This window comes from Geotrypetes seraphini, chromosome 13 (genome assembly GCF_902459505.1).
Source record: "Geotrypetes seraphini chromosome 13, aGeoSer1.1, whole genome shotgun sequence".
In the NCBI taxonomy this organism is placed as follows: domain Eukaryota; kingdom Metazoa; phylum Chordata; class Amphibia; order Gymnophiona; family Dermophiidae; genus Geotrypetes; species Geotrypetes seraphini.
In genome coordinates, this window is record NC_047096.1 from 10,134,096 (window position 1) to 10,153,374 (window position 19,279).

General features: G+C 38.2%; 1 protein-coding gene across 9 annotated transcripts in view; it reads left to right on the forward strand.

The window, feature by feature from the left end:
• The window catches only part of SYCP1 (synaptonemal complex protein 1), a 327,903-nt gene that overhangs the window by 50,616 nt on the left and 258,008 nt on the right, over nt 1-19,279 (forward strand). For all 9 annotated transcript variants that reach the window (XM_033919065.1, XM_033919067.1, XM_033919068.1 and 6 more), the window contains 2 exons: nt 4,532-4,599; nt 6,110-6,183. In XM_033919065.1, coding sequence (XP_033774956.1) covers nt 4,532-4,599; nt 6,110-6,183 — 142 coding nt within the window. The remainder of the gene's footprint in view (nt 1-4,531; nt 4,600-6,109; nt 6,184-19,279) is intronic.

Below are 19,279 nucleotides of genomic sequence, written 5' to 3' on the forward strand. Positions count from 1 at the left end.
CCCCTCCTTCCTTACCTCCCTCTGTGTACTTCTACACCTGGGCCAGCTGCCACCGCAGCCCCTCCCCCCAAAGGCCTGCATCTTCTTTCTAGCGTCCTCCGGCTTCCCGGTCTCATCTTTAAAGCAGCTTGCAGAGGATCGCCGGTGCTGTAGCAATCCTAATCAGGCTGCTGTCAACCTCCACAGCACGTTCCCTCTGCCACAGTCCCGCCCCTCCTCTGCCGAATGGGATCGAGGCAGAGGGAACGTGCTGTGGAGGTCGACGACAGCCTGCTAGGTTCACTACATCCAACCGGCGATCCTCTGCAGGCTGATTTGAAGGTGAGGCCAGAAGGAAGGGAAGTAACAGAAGGCCAAATCTTGGGCCAAATTTAATTACACTTCAGGCCAAGTATGGAGACTGTATAGGCTGAGGCTTTTTTGGAACTGTTGCAAAGTGGAAGTAAGGAAGAAGTAAGGAATTACAGACTGGGAATGGGAGGGAATACAATACCAAATTCATTGGGAGGTTAGTTTCCTCTTCTTTGGGCCAGGATAGTGAAAGCTCAGTGGAAGAATAGTTCAAGGTACTGCTTAAAATGTTCTAGAGAAGTTTGGAAAATTTTCTGGATATAAAATTAATTGGAGTAAATCGGAAGTTCTTCCAATTAATGTTCATTGTACCAAAGGATTATTTGATTCATATTCATTTATGTGGAAAGATGAAGGTTTAAAATACTTAGGTATTACTATCAAAAATACAATTGAAGACACAGTGAAAGAGAATGAAAATTTTTTATTAAAAAAGATAACAGGCAAATACAATGGGAATACAGGCAATAAACACGATATTCAAAAAAAAAAAAAAAAAAAAAAATAACAGAAATGTGTGAGCAATGGAATCCTTTACATCTCTCTTGGTGGGGAAGAGTTCAAACAATTAAAATGATGATATTGCCTGTGGTTTGTTATCAAATGAGTATGATACCAGTATTTTTTCAGGGGTCATTTTATAAAAAATTAAACAACGTTCTTACAAAATTTGTTTGGTTTGGGAAAAGATCCAGAATTGCTTTAGCATCATTACAAAGACCAATTGTGGAGGGAGGGGTAAATTTTCCAAATTTTTATAGGTACCATCAAGCCTATATTCTAAGACAGGGTATGTATTGGATCCTCCCAGATCTCATGGAGAATGTACCGGATTGGTTATATTTAGAATGGCGGCTCCTGTTCCCATTACATTTAGAACATGTAGTTAGTATAAAATTGCCTAGGAAATACAAGGATAATAGAATTTTACTGGATACTTGGAAGACCTTAAGATATATTAGTAATTTATCACCAGATCCAATTGCTAAATTACTAAGTCAATCTATTTGGGTAAACTCCAGGATCAAGATTGGCGGATTTAAGATCGTCTGGAAACAATGGATAATTGCAGGTATACGGACATTGAATGATGTCATTTCAGAAGGATCACTGCTTAGTTTTTCACAATTGCAACATAAATTTGGCTTAAATAAAACACAATATTTTAAATGGATGCAATTGAAGCAGGCTATTCAGGCAGGGTTCCCTGAATGGAAAGATCTTAATACTCAATATAGCTTGCAGGTTCTCTGTTTCCAGGCGGAATTTTTGGGACACCAAGCCGCAAAATGGTATAAATTGTTATGTGGATTTTTAAATAAAAAAAAGAAAACTGGACTTAGGGATATTTGGAGTATTGAGATTGGACAGACAATTTCTGCGTTTCAATGGCCACGATTTTGGTTCTGGAGATTAAGGTCTACAAGGTCAGCATCTATGAGTCAAACGTGGTGGTTTTTGTTACATCGAGTTTTATGGACCCCTACGCGTTTACAAAAGATAGATAGCACTAGATCCAATAGATGCTGGCATTGTAGAATAGAAGTTGGGACGTTAGATCATTTAATTTTTTTTTGTCCCTGTGTAAATGCTTTTTGGAAACTAATTTGGCCCCAAATTAATAAATTATTAGAAAACCATGTAGGACTCTCATATGACACTATATTATTTGGTACAGCAATGAGAACTCAGAGTCAGATTTCAGCAAATAATAACAAGTTATTATTAATATTGACAGGGGTCGCCATGCAACAAATTACTCAAAATTGGAAGGATTATACTAAATTAAATTATACATTTTGGTGGAACTCAGTTTGTCATATATATAAAATGGAAAAAGTGTTAGCGTTACAACAAGGGAATCTTTATAATTTTAAAAAAATTTGGGAACCATTGACTAATTATTCTAATGATCAGATATCTTAGCACATGGGTAGTAGATATATAGGGGTGGGTTGGGGAATGTATAGCATATGGAAATAGGAATATTGACAAAAGGGGGGAATTTATCCTATATTATATAAGGATTTGTTTGTAATTATAAGTGCCATATGATAATTGATTATAATATGTTTAATTCACTTGTAAGAATTCAAAAATGAATAAATAAAAAAAATAAAAAAAAAAGAGAGATGCATGTAAAAGAATTGGTTCATGGCTGGCTGAAGGAAGCCTAAGGTGTGGCTCTGGCTCAGGTTCAGGCCTGTGTGAGGTCTGCATTGAATACTACTTTAATTTTTTCCTTTTTTTTGTGCATAAACCTCTGGCAAGGTTTTGAACTGTGCTAGTGCACAGAATGTTTTGCCTTTATGAAAACTGAACTGTGGAATTGAAAGGAATGTTTTGGTTATTATAATCTCAAAATTAGATTATTGTAACTCTATATAAAGGCATTGCACAAAAAGAAACTAGACGACTCTTAATTATACAAACTACGACAGTTAAAAATCATCACAAACTCAAGGAAATATGATCACATTACACCTCTCTTAAAAAAATGCTCACTGGCTTCCAGTGCCCCATATAATAACCTTAAAGCTGGCTCTCTTATCCTTTAAAATCCGTTAACTCTTGTCCCATACGCTCCCCCTAGGATACTAAGATTGACAGACCAACATCTCTTATCAATACATCACCAAAATTTATTAATACAAGGCGCGCAGACATCGTCGTGGTCACTGCCCCTCAAACATGGAATCTTTTACCAGCCCATATTAGAGAAGAATCAATATTAGCAAGATTCAAGGGCTCTCTGAAAAGTTTTTTTACAGAGATGCCTTTGAGAACTGATTCACTTGTCTCCTAATCTTTATGCCGCACAAGTCACAGTATTGAAACTTGCAGCTTGGACTCCAGTCGGCAGTTTTTTAACCCCATGCCCTATTTAACCCTTTTTTTGTTGTTGTTCTTCCCTGAGCCTCAAGTAAGTAATGTTGATGTCTATTACTATATGTTCCTTTACCCCTTTTTTATTATGGAAGCAGTGAATCCAATTTTTAAATAAAACTTGAAACTTCCCTGTGCCCCTGTTCCAGTAAGGTTGCTTGGGTTTTTGTCGTAATTGCAAAGGGCTCTGTCTCTCTCTCAGAGGTAGGAAGAGCACATGGAGAAAAAAAATGGATTTCTGCAAGTTCTGGTTCGTGGCTGTGGATTGGACACCTTATGTACTGAATCATCCAGGGACTACCAGAAAGAAGATTGTTGAAGTTAAGAACCTAATCTTCCATTCCATTAGCATGGAGTCTGTTTTGATTATTTGATGGTTCATATGTTTGCTGTCTTTCAGATCAGAACAGTCTTGTTCGTTGGGGAGTTTCCTTGTATCCTTACTTCACATATGTTTTATGAAATGGCTCTTGCCTGCTTTGGAAATAACTATAGGGGGCAGCAAACCCTTCTGTGAAGTAGAAGGGATTAAAAAAAAAAATCCAGAGTGGATTCCTTTTGCAAGGCTTGCAGCTACAGGAAAATAACCTGCTTGTCCAGAATGACACACCTATCTGCTAGAAAAGATATTAGCAAGGTAAGAACCTAATCTCTGTCTAATTCAGCCAGTGGTGGCTAATATTGAAAAAACTGCAGACTGCCACCTCTATGTACTTAACTAAATAGTCGTTCAGTTTCATTTTCTAACCCTGACCACTAATTGGAATAAAAAGAGAGGTGAATGAATGCAAACATGAAGGAGGAAGTAGCTTGTACAAACACTTGGTTTCCTACCCCACTTGGGTGTCCAGTTATTGAGAGGCAGCCCTGGGAGTAATACTGATGTATCTGGTGCATTGCATCACCAGCAGTGACCAGCTGAGTATGCCAGATTCAACAGGTCACTTGCTGGAGCATTGGAAACACCCCATCCCCTCCCCCTCCATCAGTGACATAGTGCAGCTATGAGGCTGATTACATCAAAGTGGGCAGAGATAGGCAGCCCAATAAGTGAACCATGTTTCTGTCAAGCTGAGTGGAAGAATTAGAGGAGCAACATGCATCTTTTTCCCCGGAGGCTCTAAGATTGGATCTACATTGATGCCTGTTACTACCTGTTCCCAGGCAGGCCTGCATTATGGTGCCTCTTAAACTTTTCATGATATTATTTTAATGTTGTTTGATAAATGAGGTAAATAGTAGCTTTATTAGTGCTAATTAAACAAACCATTAATTTAAATAAAATGTATTTTAGTTTGAAAATGAGAAATTGAGTTTGAAACTGGAGGATGAAATGCATGAAAATAAAGATCTACTAAATGAGTAAGTACAATTTTATGGTCATCGTTTAGTATGTGAGACCATTTTATGGATATCATTGTGATGCAAAGGTTCTCCACTTCCTGGATTGTGCGTCTCTAGGGATGTTTAAGAGAGCATAGTAACCAACATTTAGGGGTTGTGAGAATATGCTGCCTGCTTGTCCTGGGATAAAGCACAGTTACTTACTGTAACAGATGTTATCCAGGGACAGCAGGCAGATATTCTCACAACCCACCCACCTTCCCTGGTTGGCTTTTTAGCTTGCTTACCATACTGAGGAGCCACAAGCAGGCGTTGGGCGGGAAGGCTTTCACATATGCATGGTGTGAAGAATCGCAAACTTTCTAAAAATCTTAAAAGTGGCAATGCACTTTTGAAGTGTCCATACCGGGGCTCCATAGATGACGTCACCCACATGTGAGAATATCTGCCTGCAGTCCCTGGATAACACCTGTTACGGTAACTGTGCTTTCGAGTTCATGTTACTATTATTCATTCCCCTTTCTGTGAGGAAGGAGAGTTTCTTCTGGCTTATTAATTGCTTCAGATTTTTTTATGAGAAATACTAACTGACCCAGCTGCTTACCACTGTATATGATAGAGTTCAGTTTGTCCTTGGTCATACTGTATATACTTGAATATAAGTCGATCTGAATATAAGTCAAGACCCCCCTTTTTCCCCCAAAAAAGGAGGAAAAATGGTTGCCTTGAATATAAGTCGGGCAGCTTAATATTCAAGTGTCCTGCCCTGTCAGGCTCAGCACCCAGCCTCTTTCCCTCCATCCCTCCCCTGTCAGGAACTGCATCCAGCACCCTTCCATCCTCACCTCCCCTGTAAAGCTCTGCACCCAGCACCCTTCCATCCTCCCCTCCCTGTCAGGCTCTGCAACCAGCACCCTTTCATCCTCCAGTCCCTTGTCAGGCTCTGCACCCAGCACCCTTCCATCCTCCCCTACCCTGTCAGGCTCTGCACCCTTCCTTCCTTCCCCTGTTAGACTCTGCCCTTTCCCTCCCAGACTCTGCCCTCTGTCCCCCCCCTCCCTGCGAAAGCCAGTAAGGAAGCCACTCAGCGCCAAGTAGCAGTGCCAAATCGTGCTGCTGCTCGTGCAGCTCATATGGCGAAATAGTATCACGCAGCTGGTTAGCAGCGGGGCAGGAGTATGGACAGCTTGCTCCTGCCCGCTGCACCTCCACCAACGATTGGCAGAGGATCCGCTGCACCTCCACCAGATCAGCAGAGGTATGAAGATAGGGCAGGGAGGAGGAGGAGGGGCAGAGCCTGGCGGCGGCAGCCTTAAAAAATTCTGGGAGGGGGCATTGACCCAAATATAAACCGGGATCCCCATTTTTGGGCCAATTTTTTGGCCCTAAAATCCCGGTTTATATTCAAGTATATACGGTAATCCACCATTTTGTGGACTCATTTGGGCAGTTAAAAGAAAATTATCAGGTAAGACATAATTTTGCTAATTGTTTTGGGAGAACCTTACCTAAAATGTTTTTCTTTCAGAAACAATGCCACGAGGCACTTATGTGACCTACTTAAAGAAACTTGTGCTCGATCTGAAGAGAAGACAAATATGTGTAAATATTATTTATTATTACAGCTTTGTAAATTTCTTATCACAATTCTCTGTTGCTTACATAAGAAACTTTTTTTATTTTATTAAATTTTCCAAAAATAGGAAAAAAACCACATTAAACCATAAACCCAATACAGTGTAACACTACAAAGACACTTTCTTACTTATAGATAAATACCTCTGTAAAATAACCCCTCCCCCTTTTATCAAATTGCAGTAGTGTTTTTTTAGTTCGGGCTGGCAAGGTAAGTTCTGCGACATAAGAATTCTATGAGAGTTGGAGCATTTACTGTGCTGGCTTGCACTAAAAACCTCTAGCACAGCTTGATAAAAGAGGCCCAAAGTTAGCATTCTTTAGCCCATATTCTCAAAAGTTTAGCACCGTCGCTAAACTGTTTTCCGACAGTTTAGCCTGCATGCATTTTAGTAGCAGATTATCAAAATGGCTTATCTCTGTTTTTAGTGAGTTTTCTATCAGTCTCTGACACTGATATACAAATGGGCTTTTCAGCATTAAGATGAGCATTCCAGTGAATTCTTTAAAATCACTGAATCATTCTTCAAGAGCAGCGTTGGTTTTTGAGCCAAATAACAGCAACTGGTCCAGGGGTGCCAGTACAACGAAAACCCTGACATAGTAGTGTCGGAGACTGCTAGAAAAGCCATTTTGAGAAGCGGCCCTCCCACTCCCCTGCAGCAGGAGAGATGCCCACTCTCTCCTGCTGCAACAGAACACCCTGTCCCTGCCTCCGATCCTTTTCCCCCGTACCTTTTAATTAGATGGATGACTGGAGGGATGCCTATTCCTCTGACCAGCTGGCCCGCCTCTTCCAAAATGGGCCTTCCTCTCCCCGGTGCATCCTGGGATGCACTGGGGAGCGGCCTGGGTCTCTGATTGGGCCATGTTGTTTAAGGCTTGAACATCTCTCCTGCTGTTATTTTTTTGTTTTTGTGTTTTTTTTCTGCGCATGTGCCATGCACTGTCACCAACAGTGGGCACATGCAAATTTAGCAAGTCTTTGCTATTCTCCACCAACCTCATTTATATGAGCTTTTTTGGAGAATGACTTAAATTTGCTACCAGAACGGCTGTGATAGAAGCCCGTTGTTTTTTAAGAATCTAGGCCTTAGTTTTCCTAATCTTGGGTTCAACATCAAATCTTATCTCTCTATTCTTGTACAGGAGTTTGTGGGGATTTTGGAACCAGCTTATCCTTTGGTTTTAAAATGACTGTTTTATCTAATTGGACCCTCCTTTTATAAGATGGAGCCATAAGAGACTAAGTTTAATTTTAGAACAACTTTTTAAAAAAGTATGATACTACTATAGCATTCCTGTTACTAGGTTTAAGTTTCCCTGACAAGAGTGTTAACTGAAACTGTCAACATCAATAAGTTATGGTCCTCATGTATGAAAAAGTGAATTGACTGCAAAACTGTGCATTGCATAAAAATAGCGCAAACATCAGGAAACACACACAAATGCCAGATTTCAGACAGCCTGCACTATTTTGCATATGAAAGGGCACTTTTGTGGAGTGTAACTTATACAAAGTAAACTTATACAAAGGCTGGCTGTTCTGAAAGTTTTATGTACATTTCTTATTAACTAACTGCTGTAGTGCCAATTAATGCAGAGGGTATTTGCAAAACTGTACTTACATTTCTAAAAGCTGCAAAAACCTTTAAAACAGGGATGGCTTAAAATTAAATGGCCTTCTGGCCCAAACTGGAGATTGCCTGGATCCTCTCCCTAAAGTTTTCTAATCATAGAAACATAGAAATATAGAAGATGACGGCAGAAAAGGGCTACAGCCCATCAAGTCTGCCCACTCTGCTTACCCACCCCCTGTCTATGCCCTAATGACCCAATTTCCTTATCTTGACCCTCGTAGGGATCCCACATGGGTATCCCATTTATTCTTAAAGTCTGGCAAGCTGTCTGCCTCGATCACCTGCACTGGAAGCTTGTTCCAATGATCAACCACTCTCTCTATGAAGAAATACTTTCTGGTGTCGCCATGAAATTTTCCGCCCCTGAGTTTGAGCGGTTGCCCTCTTGTGGCCGAGGGTCCCTTGAGAAAGAAAATATCATCTTCCACTTCGACACGTCCTGTGAGGTACTTAAATGTTTCGATCATGTCTCCCCTCTTCCTACGTTCCTCAAGAGTGTAGAGCTGCAATTTGTTCAGTCTCTCTTCGTACGAGAGACCCTTGAACCCCGAGATCATCCTGGTGGCCGTCCGTTGAACCGATTCAATTCTGCGCACATCTTTACTGTAATGTGGCCTCCAGAATTGCACACAGTACTCCAGATGAGGTCTCACCATGGCCCTGTACAACGGCATTATGACTTCAGGCTTTCGGCTGACGAAACTTCTATTGATACAACCCAATATCTGCCTTGCCTTAGATGAAGCCTTCTCCACTTGATTGGCAGTTTTCATGTCTGCACTGATGATTACTCCTAAATCTCGTTCTGCTGAAGTCCTAGTTAAAGTTTCTCCGTTCAAGAAGTACGTCCTGCATGGATTTCCGCTTCCGAGGTGCATGACCTTATATTTCTTAGCATTGAAGCCTAGCTGCCAGGTGCCATATTGGTTACCCAGCTCTCATCCTCAGCCCTGGTATGGAGTCACAAATGAAAAAAGATTATAAAGTCCTAGTGGTTAGTGTGCCTTTGTTTGGAAAATATGTAAAGAATCTACTCTGCAATGTAGACCTGCCCCTTAAATAGAAAAAGCTAAAGGCCAGCCTCACTATCAACCTCAAGACCCCAAGTCAATGCTGTCATTATCCCAGGACAAGCAGTCAGATATTCTCACGTATGGGTGACATCATCAATGGAGACCTGATGCAGATAGCTGCACAAGCATTCTTGATTGAAGAACTTTAGAAAGTTTGCGACTGACCACACCATGCATGCGCGAGTGCCTTTCCATCTGATGTAGGGTGTGCATCTCTTCAGTTTCTGGTTTTCTGCGGAGCTAAGAAGTCGGCTTTTTTTGGGGGGGAGGGCGTGGCTTGAGAGCGCATCCAGATGGTCAGGTAGAGATCGAGCTCTGCAATTACAAGCTTTATGAAAGTATTAATAAGTCGCTAATTTAGTTTCATTTTAATGATATCGGGTGATTTCAAGTCCGATAATGGCTACAAATAAGCAGATGAAGAATGAAGTGACTAGCACAAGTGGAGGAGGTGCTAAAAGATCAAAGTTAGATCATGTGAATCCTGCGAAAGTACCATTGCCGAAAGATGATAATGGAGACATTTTCGCTCAGCTGAAACTAATTACAGACATAGTTTCGGACAATGCGAAAAATTTGCAGGAGATGAAGGAAGAAATAAAATGTCTTACAGCGCGTATGGAACGATTTGAATTAAAAATGGACCAGATGGAAAAAAGAGTGACAGCAAATGAAACAGTTAAAGAGATACAAATCATATAAAGAAAAAGTGGACGTTCTTTCTAAAGAAATGGAAGAATGTATTAATAGGGGAAAATGGAATAATTTAAGGATTATTGGTCTCCCTGAAGGAGTTGAAACATAGTAACATAGTAGATGACGGCAGATAAAGACCCGAATGGTCCATCCAGTCTGCCCAACCTGATTCAATTTAAATTTTTTAATTTTTTCTTCTTAGCTATTTCTGGGCAAGAATCCAAAGCTTTACCCTGTACTGTGCTTGGGTTCCAACTGCCGAAATCTCTGTTAAGACTTACTCTAGCCCATCTACACCCTCCCATCCTTTGAAGCCCTCCCCAGCCCATCTTCCACCAAACGGCCATATACAGACACAGACCGTGCAAGTCTGCCCAGTAATGGCCTTAGTTCAATATTTAATCTTATTTTCTGATTCTAGATTCTTTGTGTTCATCCCACGCTTCTTTGAACTCAGTCACAGTTTTACTCTCCACCACCTCTCTCGGGAGCGTATTCCAAGCATCCACCACCCTCTCCATAAAGTAGAATTTCCTAACATTGCCTTTGAATCTACCACCCCTCAACCTCAAATTATGTCCTCTGGTTTTACCATTTTCCTTTCTCTGAAAAAGATTTTGTTCTACGTTAATACCCTTCAAGTATTTGAACGTCTGAATCATATCTCCCCTGTCTCTCCTTTCCTCTAGGGTATACATATTCAGGGCTTCCAGTCTCTCCTCATATGTCTTCTGGTGCAAGCCTCCTATCATTTTCGTCGCCCTCCTCTGGACTGCCTCAAGTCTTCTTACGTCCTTCGCCAGATACGGTCTCCAAAACTGAACACAATACTCCAAGTGGGGCCTTACTAATGACCTGTACAGGGGCATCAACACCTTCTTCCTTCTACTGACCGCCTCTCTTTATACAGCCCAGCATCCTTCTAGCAGCAGCCACTGCCTTGTCACACTGTTTTTTCACCTTTAGATCTTCGGACACTATCACCCCAAGGTCCCTCTCCCCGTCCGTGCATATCAGCTTCTCTCCTCCCAGCATATACGGTTCCTTCCTATTATTAATCCCCAAATGCATTACTCTGCATTTCTTTGCATTGAATTTTAGTTGCCAGGCATTAGACCATTCCTCTAACTTTTGCAGATCCTTTTTCATATTTTCCACTCCCTCTTCGGTGTCTACTTTGTTACAAATCTTGGTATCATCTGCAAAAATGCACACTTTTCCTTCTAACCCTTCAGCAATGTCACTCACAAACATATTGAACAGGATTGGCCCCAGCACTGATCCCTGAGGGAATCCACTACTCACCTTTCCTTCCTTCGAGCGACTTCCATTAACCACCACCCTCTGGTGGCATCTGTCCGACAGCCAGTTTCTGACCCAGTTCACCACTTTGGGTCCTAACTTCTCCCCTTCAAGTTTGTTCAACAGCCTCCTATGAGGAACTGTATCAAAGGCTTTGCTGAAATCCAAGTAAATTACATCTAGCATATGTCCTCGATCCAGCTCTCTGGTCACCCAATCAAAAAATTCAATCAGGTTCGTTTGGCACGATTTACCTTTTGTAAAGCCATGTTGCCTCGGATCCTTTAACCCAGGGGTGTCCAATGTCGGTCCTCGAGGGCTGCAATCCAGTCGGGTTTTCAGGATTTCCCCAATGAATATGCATGAGATCTATTTGCATGCACTGCTTTCATTGTATGCTAATAGATCTCATACATATTCATTGGGGAAATCCTGAAAACCCGACTGGATTGCGGCCCTCGAGGACCGACATTGGACACCCCTGCTTTAACCCATTAGATTCAAGGAAGTACACTATCCTTTCTTTCAGCAAAACTTCCATTATTTTTCCAACAACTGAAGTGAAAATAATGATGCCATCTCTTTCCTTGAACATTTTCTTCCTAAGATTCTGCCACTTAAATTAAAATATCCTTTGGAGTTTGAGAGGGCTCATAGGATTCCTATGAGAAGATCTGGCAAAGATCTGAGACCACGTCCCCTGATATTCAAACTCCTTAGGCATCAGCAAGTGATGGAAATCATAAAGCTTGCAAAAGAAAATAAGAATTTAAAATGTCAGGACTCAAAAATTCATATTGTACCTGACTTTGCTAAGATCACTGCTGATAAGAGGAAAAAATTGCTGGATCTTCGGCCACAAATGAGGCAGCTTGGGGCTAAATTTGGCTTATTATATCCTGCTATAATGAGGGTCACTTATGCCAATAAAACTCTGAATTTTGAGTATCCTGACAAGTTGAAGGAATTTTTGGAAACATGCGAACAACCAATGATGTCATAAGGATGGATGGAAAAGGAGATTTGCAAGTTTCTATTTTATGATGATTATTTTGAGCATTATTTTAAAATTATAGTGATGGATAAGTAAGTTTCTTTATATGTTAAGAAAGTGGAATCCTTTTGAATTTCAACAGTATTAACTGTCCTGGATACGCAGCAATATTAGTTGTTTTTCCTAAGCATTGCAAATTCTATTTTACAAACTTATTCCACAATGGTCTGGAAGTTGTGAGAGTGTCCTATATTTAAAGAGATATATAAGTTACTGGTTGTAAATCTGAAATCTCTTACAACTTGATCAGAAAGGAGTTTAGTCTGCTTTTAAAATGTGATACGTCATAACATCTTCTAATTTTACTTCAGATTTCTAAGTTCTTATAGAATCTTCATATACAATAAAAAGTCATGGAACTGCTTATGGCTACACAGTCGACGACCTAAGATTTTATAAATGGAATTCTAACAGCGTTTTTCTAACTTGGATCCTGGTTCCTGGCGTTCTGTATTCATAAAGCGGTGTTTTAACAATATTGGAACAGTCCAAGTGCATGTTGCACAGGAAGTACACCAATAATCAGCTAAAGAATTTATCAACTTCAGTTATCGTTATGGAAGATGTAGTGAAATTTACTTTAATATAATTCTATTGAATGATGCTTGGGGTTTTTTTGTTTTCTTTTTGAAAGCAGTGTCATATGATGCTTCCGATGTTAATGGTTTAGCCCAAAGACTGCCTCTGTTCTTCCGGGTCAGAGGAAGAACGGAAGTAGTACATACGCCAGGATTTGGAAAAATATAAGAACACATTCGTGTTGAGTTCTTTGGACAGCACTGTAGGAAGATTTGGATGGTACTCTGTTAATGTTCTTATGGAACTTATTTGTCTATGCTTCCGATGTTAATGGTTTCGCCCAAAGACTGCCTCTGTTCTTCCAGGTCAGAGGAAGAACGGAAGTAGTACATACGCCAGGATTTGGAAAAATATAAGAACACATTCGTGAGAGTTCTTTGGACAGCACTGTAGGAAGAATTGGATGGTACTCTGTTAATGTTCTTATGGAACTAATTTGTTTATGGGGTTATTCTTATAGGATATTGTTTCTTTTTAACAAGTGAAAGTGCTTTTAAAAGTAGTTCAAGTCTGATATACAAAAAGTCAAGACAGCGTATATGAGAGTGGGGAAATGCTGTTGTATTCTCAGTTCTGAACTATGAAAATAATTTTGTTCTAGGATTGTGTATTCAGGGAGAATTTCAATTGCAGATTCTCACTTACATGGTGTTTAAATGGTTTGATAACTATTTCATAGGTATTCATATAATATATTGAGAAGTATAGTTCTAATAGGATGTGTGTTACTATCTCATTATATGTGAATACGAGATGGTGAAATATACTATTTTAATAAATATGTAAAAGATGGTATTAAAAGAGAGAAGGAAATAATAGGGAAAAATTTGTTTTATTTTCATATTAAACTTACGTGAATATAATATTTTCTTTTTGATAGAAGATAATTAATTTGGTGGAGTTATATTTTTTGTGATTTAATAACTAGCAATAGTTTAATTGAATATATTTATGAATGGTTGGGATATGATTAGAGTATACATGATTCTCTTTTTAAATACATCATTTTTATTTATCATTATATATGAAATTATAGCTATGGTGGGGTTTAATAGGGCATTCATATATATTTACATGGGTGGATTTTATTTGTTATCTTATTTTGCTATAGTGAAAGATTTTTGTCCTTTAATATTAGAATTTTTGAGGCTTATTATTTTGATATAATTAATTTTATTTTTAAGCTTGTGGAGAGCATTTTCTGTACCCGCTATCAAATGTGCACTTTCAAGTTCTCAATGGTATATGAGGGGGTAGGGGGGGAGGTTGGGTATTGGGAATAAGGTTCTGATTCAAAAAATTAATTTTAGGAAAATGGTGCTTATTCATAATTTTTGGAATGATTTGAATAACTTATTTTTTATGTTATTTTAATTATAAATTTTATGATAGCTTTTAAAATTTTTTCTCTGAATGTGAATGGCCTCAATCACCAGATCAAAAGGAAAAAAACATTAGCTTTCTTAAAAAAGCAGAATGCGGATATTTTATTATGTTCAAGAGACTCATCTGTCTATAATGGAATCAAAAAAATTGGAAGAGGGTTGGGTGAAACATTGTTTTTTTGCTCCTGCAGTTGGGAAAAAAGCAGGGTAGCTATTCTTGTTAATAAAAAGTGTTCAGCAAATTTTAAACTAATAGGTTCAGATCCGAAGGGTAGATGGGTGCATGTAGAGATGAGTTTGGGAAATAATACCCTGGCTTTGTTTAATATATATGCCCCTAATTCGAATCAAAATGAATTTTTTAAGTCATTACAAAGGTTGTTACTCCCACTGGCTGTTTCCAAATTGGTTGTGGCTGGAGATTTTAACGCTGTTATGGATTCATTATTGGATAAAAAACCTTGTAGAAATATAAAATCATTAGGGTTAGATAATTTGGTGCATTCATGTGATTTAAAAGATATTTGGCATATTCTTCATTTTAATGATTGGGAATTTTCCTTTTGTTCACAGGTTCATAAGTCTTTTTCTAGAATTGATTATATTTTAGTTTTAACTCATTTAGTTCAACAAGTGATTAAAGCTTCCATAGACCCAATTATTTTATCTGATCATGCAGGGGTATGGATTGAACTTCAAATGGATCAGCAAGCGTATAGTAGACCTATTTGAAGATTTGATAATACATTGCTTGTAGATACAAAATTTTTAGATGAATTAAAAATAAAAATTACTGAATTTTTTCAGTATAACTTAGATGAAATTTCTATGGAAAATGTTTGGGATGCTTTTAAGGCGACTTTAAGAGGTAATATTATTTCATATTCTGCTTATGTTAGAAAGCAAATTAAAAATCAATATTCTAATTTGGAAAGGGAAATTAAAGTTCTGGAAGCTAAATTGATTAATAAATGGGAGCATGCTACTTTACAAGATCTTTTAAAAGCAAAAGGTAAATATAATGAATTAGCATCAAAATTGATAAGGAAAGATCTTTTTTCTCAACAAGCTTTATATTATGGAAATTCAAATAAGGCGGGTAGGTTATTAGCTAATTACCTTAGAGCAAAGAAAAAAAGAACAAAAATTATTGCAATAAAAGATGAAAAAGGTGTGATACATAATAAAATTGAGTGTATTTTAAGTAAATTTTTAAATTTTTATAAAGAATTATACTCTTCTTAATCTTATGATGGTAGGGAAAAGGATGGTTTAGATTTTTTAAAATTTAATTATTGGTCCGAAGGTTCCTGATCATATAAAAAGAAGTTTAGATGATCCAATATCATTAAAAGAATTAGAAACAGCGTTGAAGTCTCTTAGAGTTGGATCCGCTCCAGGTGGGAATGGCTTACAGTAGAATTTTATAAGTCATTTCAAATTCTTTTACTATCCCAATTGCTAAATTTATTTCAGTCCCAATTATCTAAAGGATGTGTTACAGGTACTATGGCTGAATCAGTAACAATTGTTTTACCAAAGACAAATAGAGATCCTACTTTGTTTTCAAATTACAGGCCTATTTCATTAATAAATGTTGATGGTAAACTTTTGGCTAAGATATTGGCTTTCATTATTGATATGCATCAAACTGAATTTGTTGCGAAAAGACATTCCTCTAATAATACTAGATTGGCTTTTCATATGTTAAATTTATCTAAGGAAGTTGTTGATCCGGCTTTTTCTATTTCTTTAGATGCGGAAAAAGCGTTTGATAGAGTTGAATGGTCTTTTATGTATCAAGCATTGGATTGGTTTGGTATTGGTTCAGGATTTATACAAATGATTCAAGCTTTGTATAGCTCCCCTTCTGCAAGATTGTTTATTAATAACAATTTCTCTGATCGTTTTACTTTGCGGAGGGGGGTTAGACAGGGTTGTCCATTATCTCCTTTGCTTTTTGATATTGTATTAGAACCCTTGTTATTGGCCATTCAACAAGCAAAGGGGATACAGGGTATTCTTTTTTCTGATAGAGAATACAAAGTGTCAGCGTATGCAGATGACATATTGCTATATTTGAGAAATCCAGAATCTACCATTCCATGTTTGTTAAATTGATTGATACATTTGGAAAATTTTCAGGGTATAAAATAAATTGGAGTAAATCAGAAATTCTTCCTCTTAATGTGTATTGTACTAAAGGTTTATTTGACTCTTTCTCTTTTACTTGGAAAGAAGATGGCTTAAAATATTTGGGTATGATGATAAAAAATACGGAAGACACTTTGAAAGAGAACGAAAAACTTTTATTAAAAAAAATAACAGAAATGTGCGAGCAATGGAATCCTTTGCATCTTTCTTGGTGGGGGAGAGTCCAAACGATTAAAATGATGATTTTGCCTGTAGTTTGCTATCAAATGAGTATGATACCAATTTTTTTTCATGGGTCCTTTTATAAAAAACTTAATGGTATTCTTACAAAATTTGTTTGGCTGGGTAAAAAAGACCTAGAATCGCTTTAGTATCTCTACAAAAGCCAATTGAGGAGGGCGGGGTCAAATTTCCAAATTTTTATAGGTATCATTAAGCCTATATTTTACGCCAGGGTATGTATTGGATCCTCCCAGAACTCTTTGATAATGCTCCAGATTGGTTATACTTGGAATGGCGCCTGTTGTTCCCTTTAAATCTAGTTCATGTTGTTAGTATAAAAATGCCTAGAAGATATAAACAGAACAGAATTTTGATTGACACATGGAAAACGTTGAGATACATTAATAATTTAACATCTATTCCAATATATAAATCAACGAATCAATCCCTATGGATAAACTCCAAGATTCGAATTGGCGGATCTCAAATCTTATGGAAGTACTGGATTATTGCTGGCATAAGAACTTTAAATGATGTTATTTCAGATGGTAAACTGCTTGATTTTTCACAGTTGCAGATTAGATTTGGTCTTAATAAATCACAAAGTTTTAAATGGTTGCAACTGAAGGAGGCTATTCAGGTGGGGTTCCCTGAATGGAAAACTCTTAATACTCAATATAGTTTGGAGTTCTTATGTTTCCAGGCAGACTTCCTGGGACATTAAGCCGCACAGTGGTATAAAGTATTATCTGGATTTCTTAATAAAAAGCAAAAAACTGGTCTTAAAAACATTTGGAGCATTGAGATTAAGCATCAAATTTCTGCTTCTCAATGTCCATAAATTTGGTCTTGGAGAATGAAATGTACAGTGTCGGCTTCTATGAGACAAACTTGGTTCTTTTTATTACATAGAGCTTTTTGGACCCCAGTTCGTTTACAAAAGTTGGATAGTTCTAGGTCTAATAAATGCTGGCACTGTAATTTAGAAGTGGGGACATTAGATAATCTAATTTTTTATTGTTCCTGCATTAAGAACTTTTGGAATTCAATTTGGTCTCAAATAAATTGCTTACTAGAAAACCATGTTGCACTATCTTATGATACTGTTCTGTTTGGTATGTCTATGAGGAAAAAAAGTCAATTATCAACACATAACAACAAACTTTTAATGATTATGACGGGTGCTGCTATTCAGCATATTACTAACAACTGGAAAAATTATAATAATCTTAATTATACGTTTTGGTGGAATTCTTTGGGTCATATTTTTAAGATGGAAAGAGTAATTGCTTTACAGAAAGGTAGTTATAAAAATTTCTTAAAGATCTGGGGGCCATTAGTTGATTATTGTAATGAATAGGCATCATTTTTCTTTTTTCTGATGGTATATATAGAGAGAGAGGGGGAGGGTGGATAGTGGGAGAAAACTTGTTTTAATAATATGTGTATTAATGTAATTATGGTACGTTTATTGGTAATATAGGGTGGTGGGCAGGGGGAGGGAATTTAATTAATTTATATAATAATAATAACAGTTTATATACCGCAATACCGTTAAGTTATATATGTATGATATTATTGTAGAATGTTCAAGTGTTATATGAATGTCTTTCATATTGTTCTTTTGTGCACTTGTTGTAAGTTTGAAAATGAATAAAGAATTAAAAAAAAAAAAAAGAAGGCTTTTCAAATGCTCTTTGTTTTATTGCCTTGCCTTCCCACTCATGCGTCTTTTTTTCTTTCTAACTTCATTGGACTGCTAAAAACCTTCTTAAAATAAATAAATAAACCAAAATGAATGAGCTTTGTCTTCATGCTGCTTGGACGTTTCTAATTCGATAGGGGATTTATCATGGGTGTACACCCTGTAACATTGATATCCTCTTCCTGATCCTTACCTTACAAATGTTGGATTGTCTCTGCTGCTAAGGTTTACACTGGGAAATCTAAAATGTCTGTAGAGGCTGTAGGTTGCACTTCAACTATTTCCTCATACATGGGTCGATTACATGGGAGTTGGTGGTAACTTCCAGTGTTTTTTCTATGCCTATGACAAGCTCGATGCTCTTTTTCAGTTAGAGTTTAGGAGCCTGGATGGTCTCAGGACTCAAGGATCTCCCATATGAGGAACATCTAGGTAAGTTGCAGCTATACTCTCTCGAGGAACGCAGAGAGAAGGGAGACATGATAGAGATGTTCAAATATGTTACTGGCCATATTGAGGTAGAAAAAGATATCTTTTTCCTTACAGGACCTACGGCAACAAGAGGGCATCCGTTGAAAATCAGGGGTGTGGGAGATTTCATAGCGACACTAGGAAGTATTTCTTCACCAAAAGGGTGGTTGATCGTTGGAATGATCTTCCACTTCAGGTAATTGAGGCAAGCAACATGATCGATTTTAAGAAAAAATGGGAAAAGCATATGGGTTCACTTTGAGAAGGTGCTTAGTGGGGAGGGTCCTTAGAGTGGGAAGACTTGTTGGGCCAGTCGCCCTTTTCTGCTGTCATGTTCTATGTTTCTAACAGGCTCACTCTCATTTGGACTCCTTCGATACAGGTCCAGCCTCAGCGTCGCTCCATACCAAGTGCAGGTGGGTTTTGATGCCACCGATCATTGTCATCGAGCCATGTTTCTCGACATCAGAACGCTACTGCTCCACCAAATGATATAGCAGAGCTTCCCATTAGGGTACAGCCTGTCAGAGGAACTCTTTGCTTCTTCAGTGTTTTCCTGCATTGTATAGCAGAGCTTCCCATCAGGGTACAGCCTGTCGAAGGAACTCTCTGCTTTTTCAGCATCATGCTCCCATTGTACCGCCAATGTCTTCACACAAATTGCCAGAGTGGAAGCAGCTGTGGCTCAATATGTAAAAGCCCTGTGCTCATCTTCCAGAGGTTATAGGTTCAACTCCCACCACATCTTCAATATAGCAGAGACTACAATCGATGTACAGCCT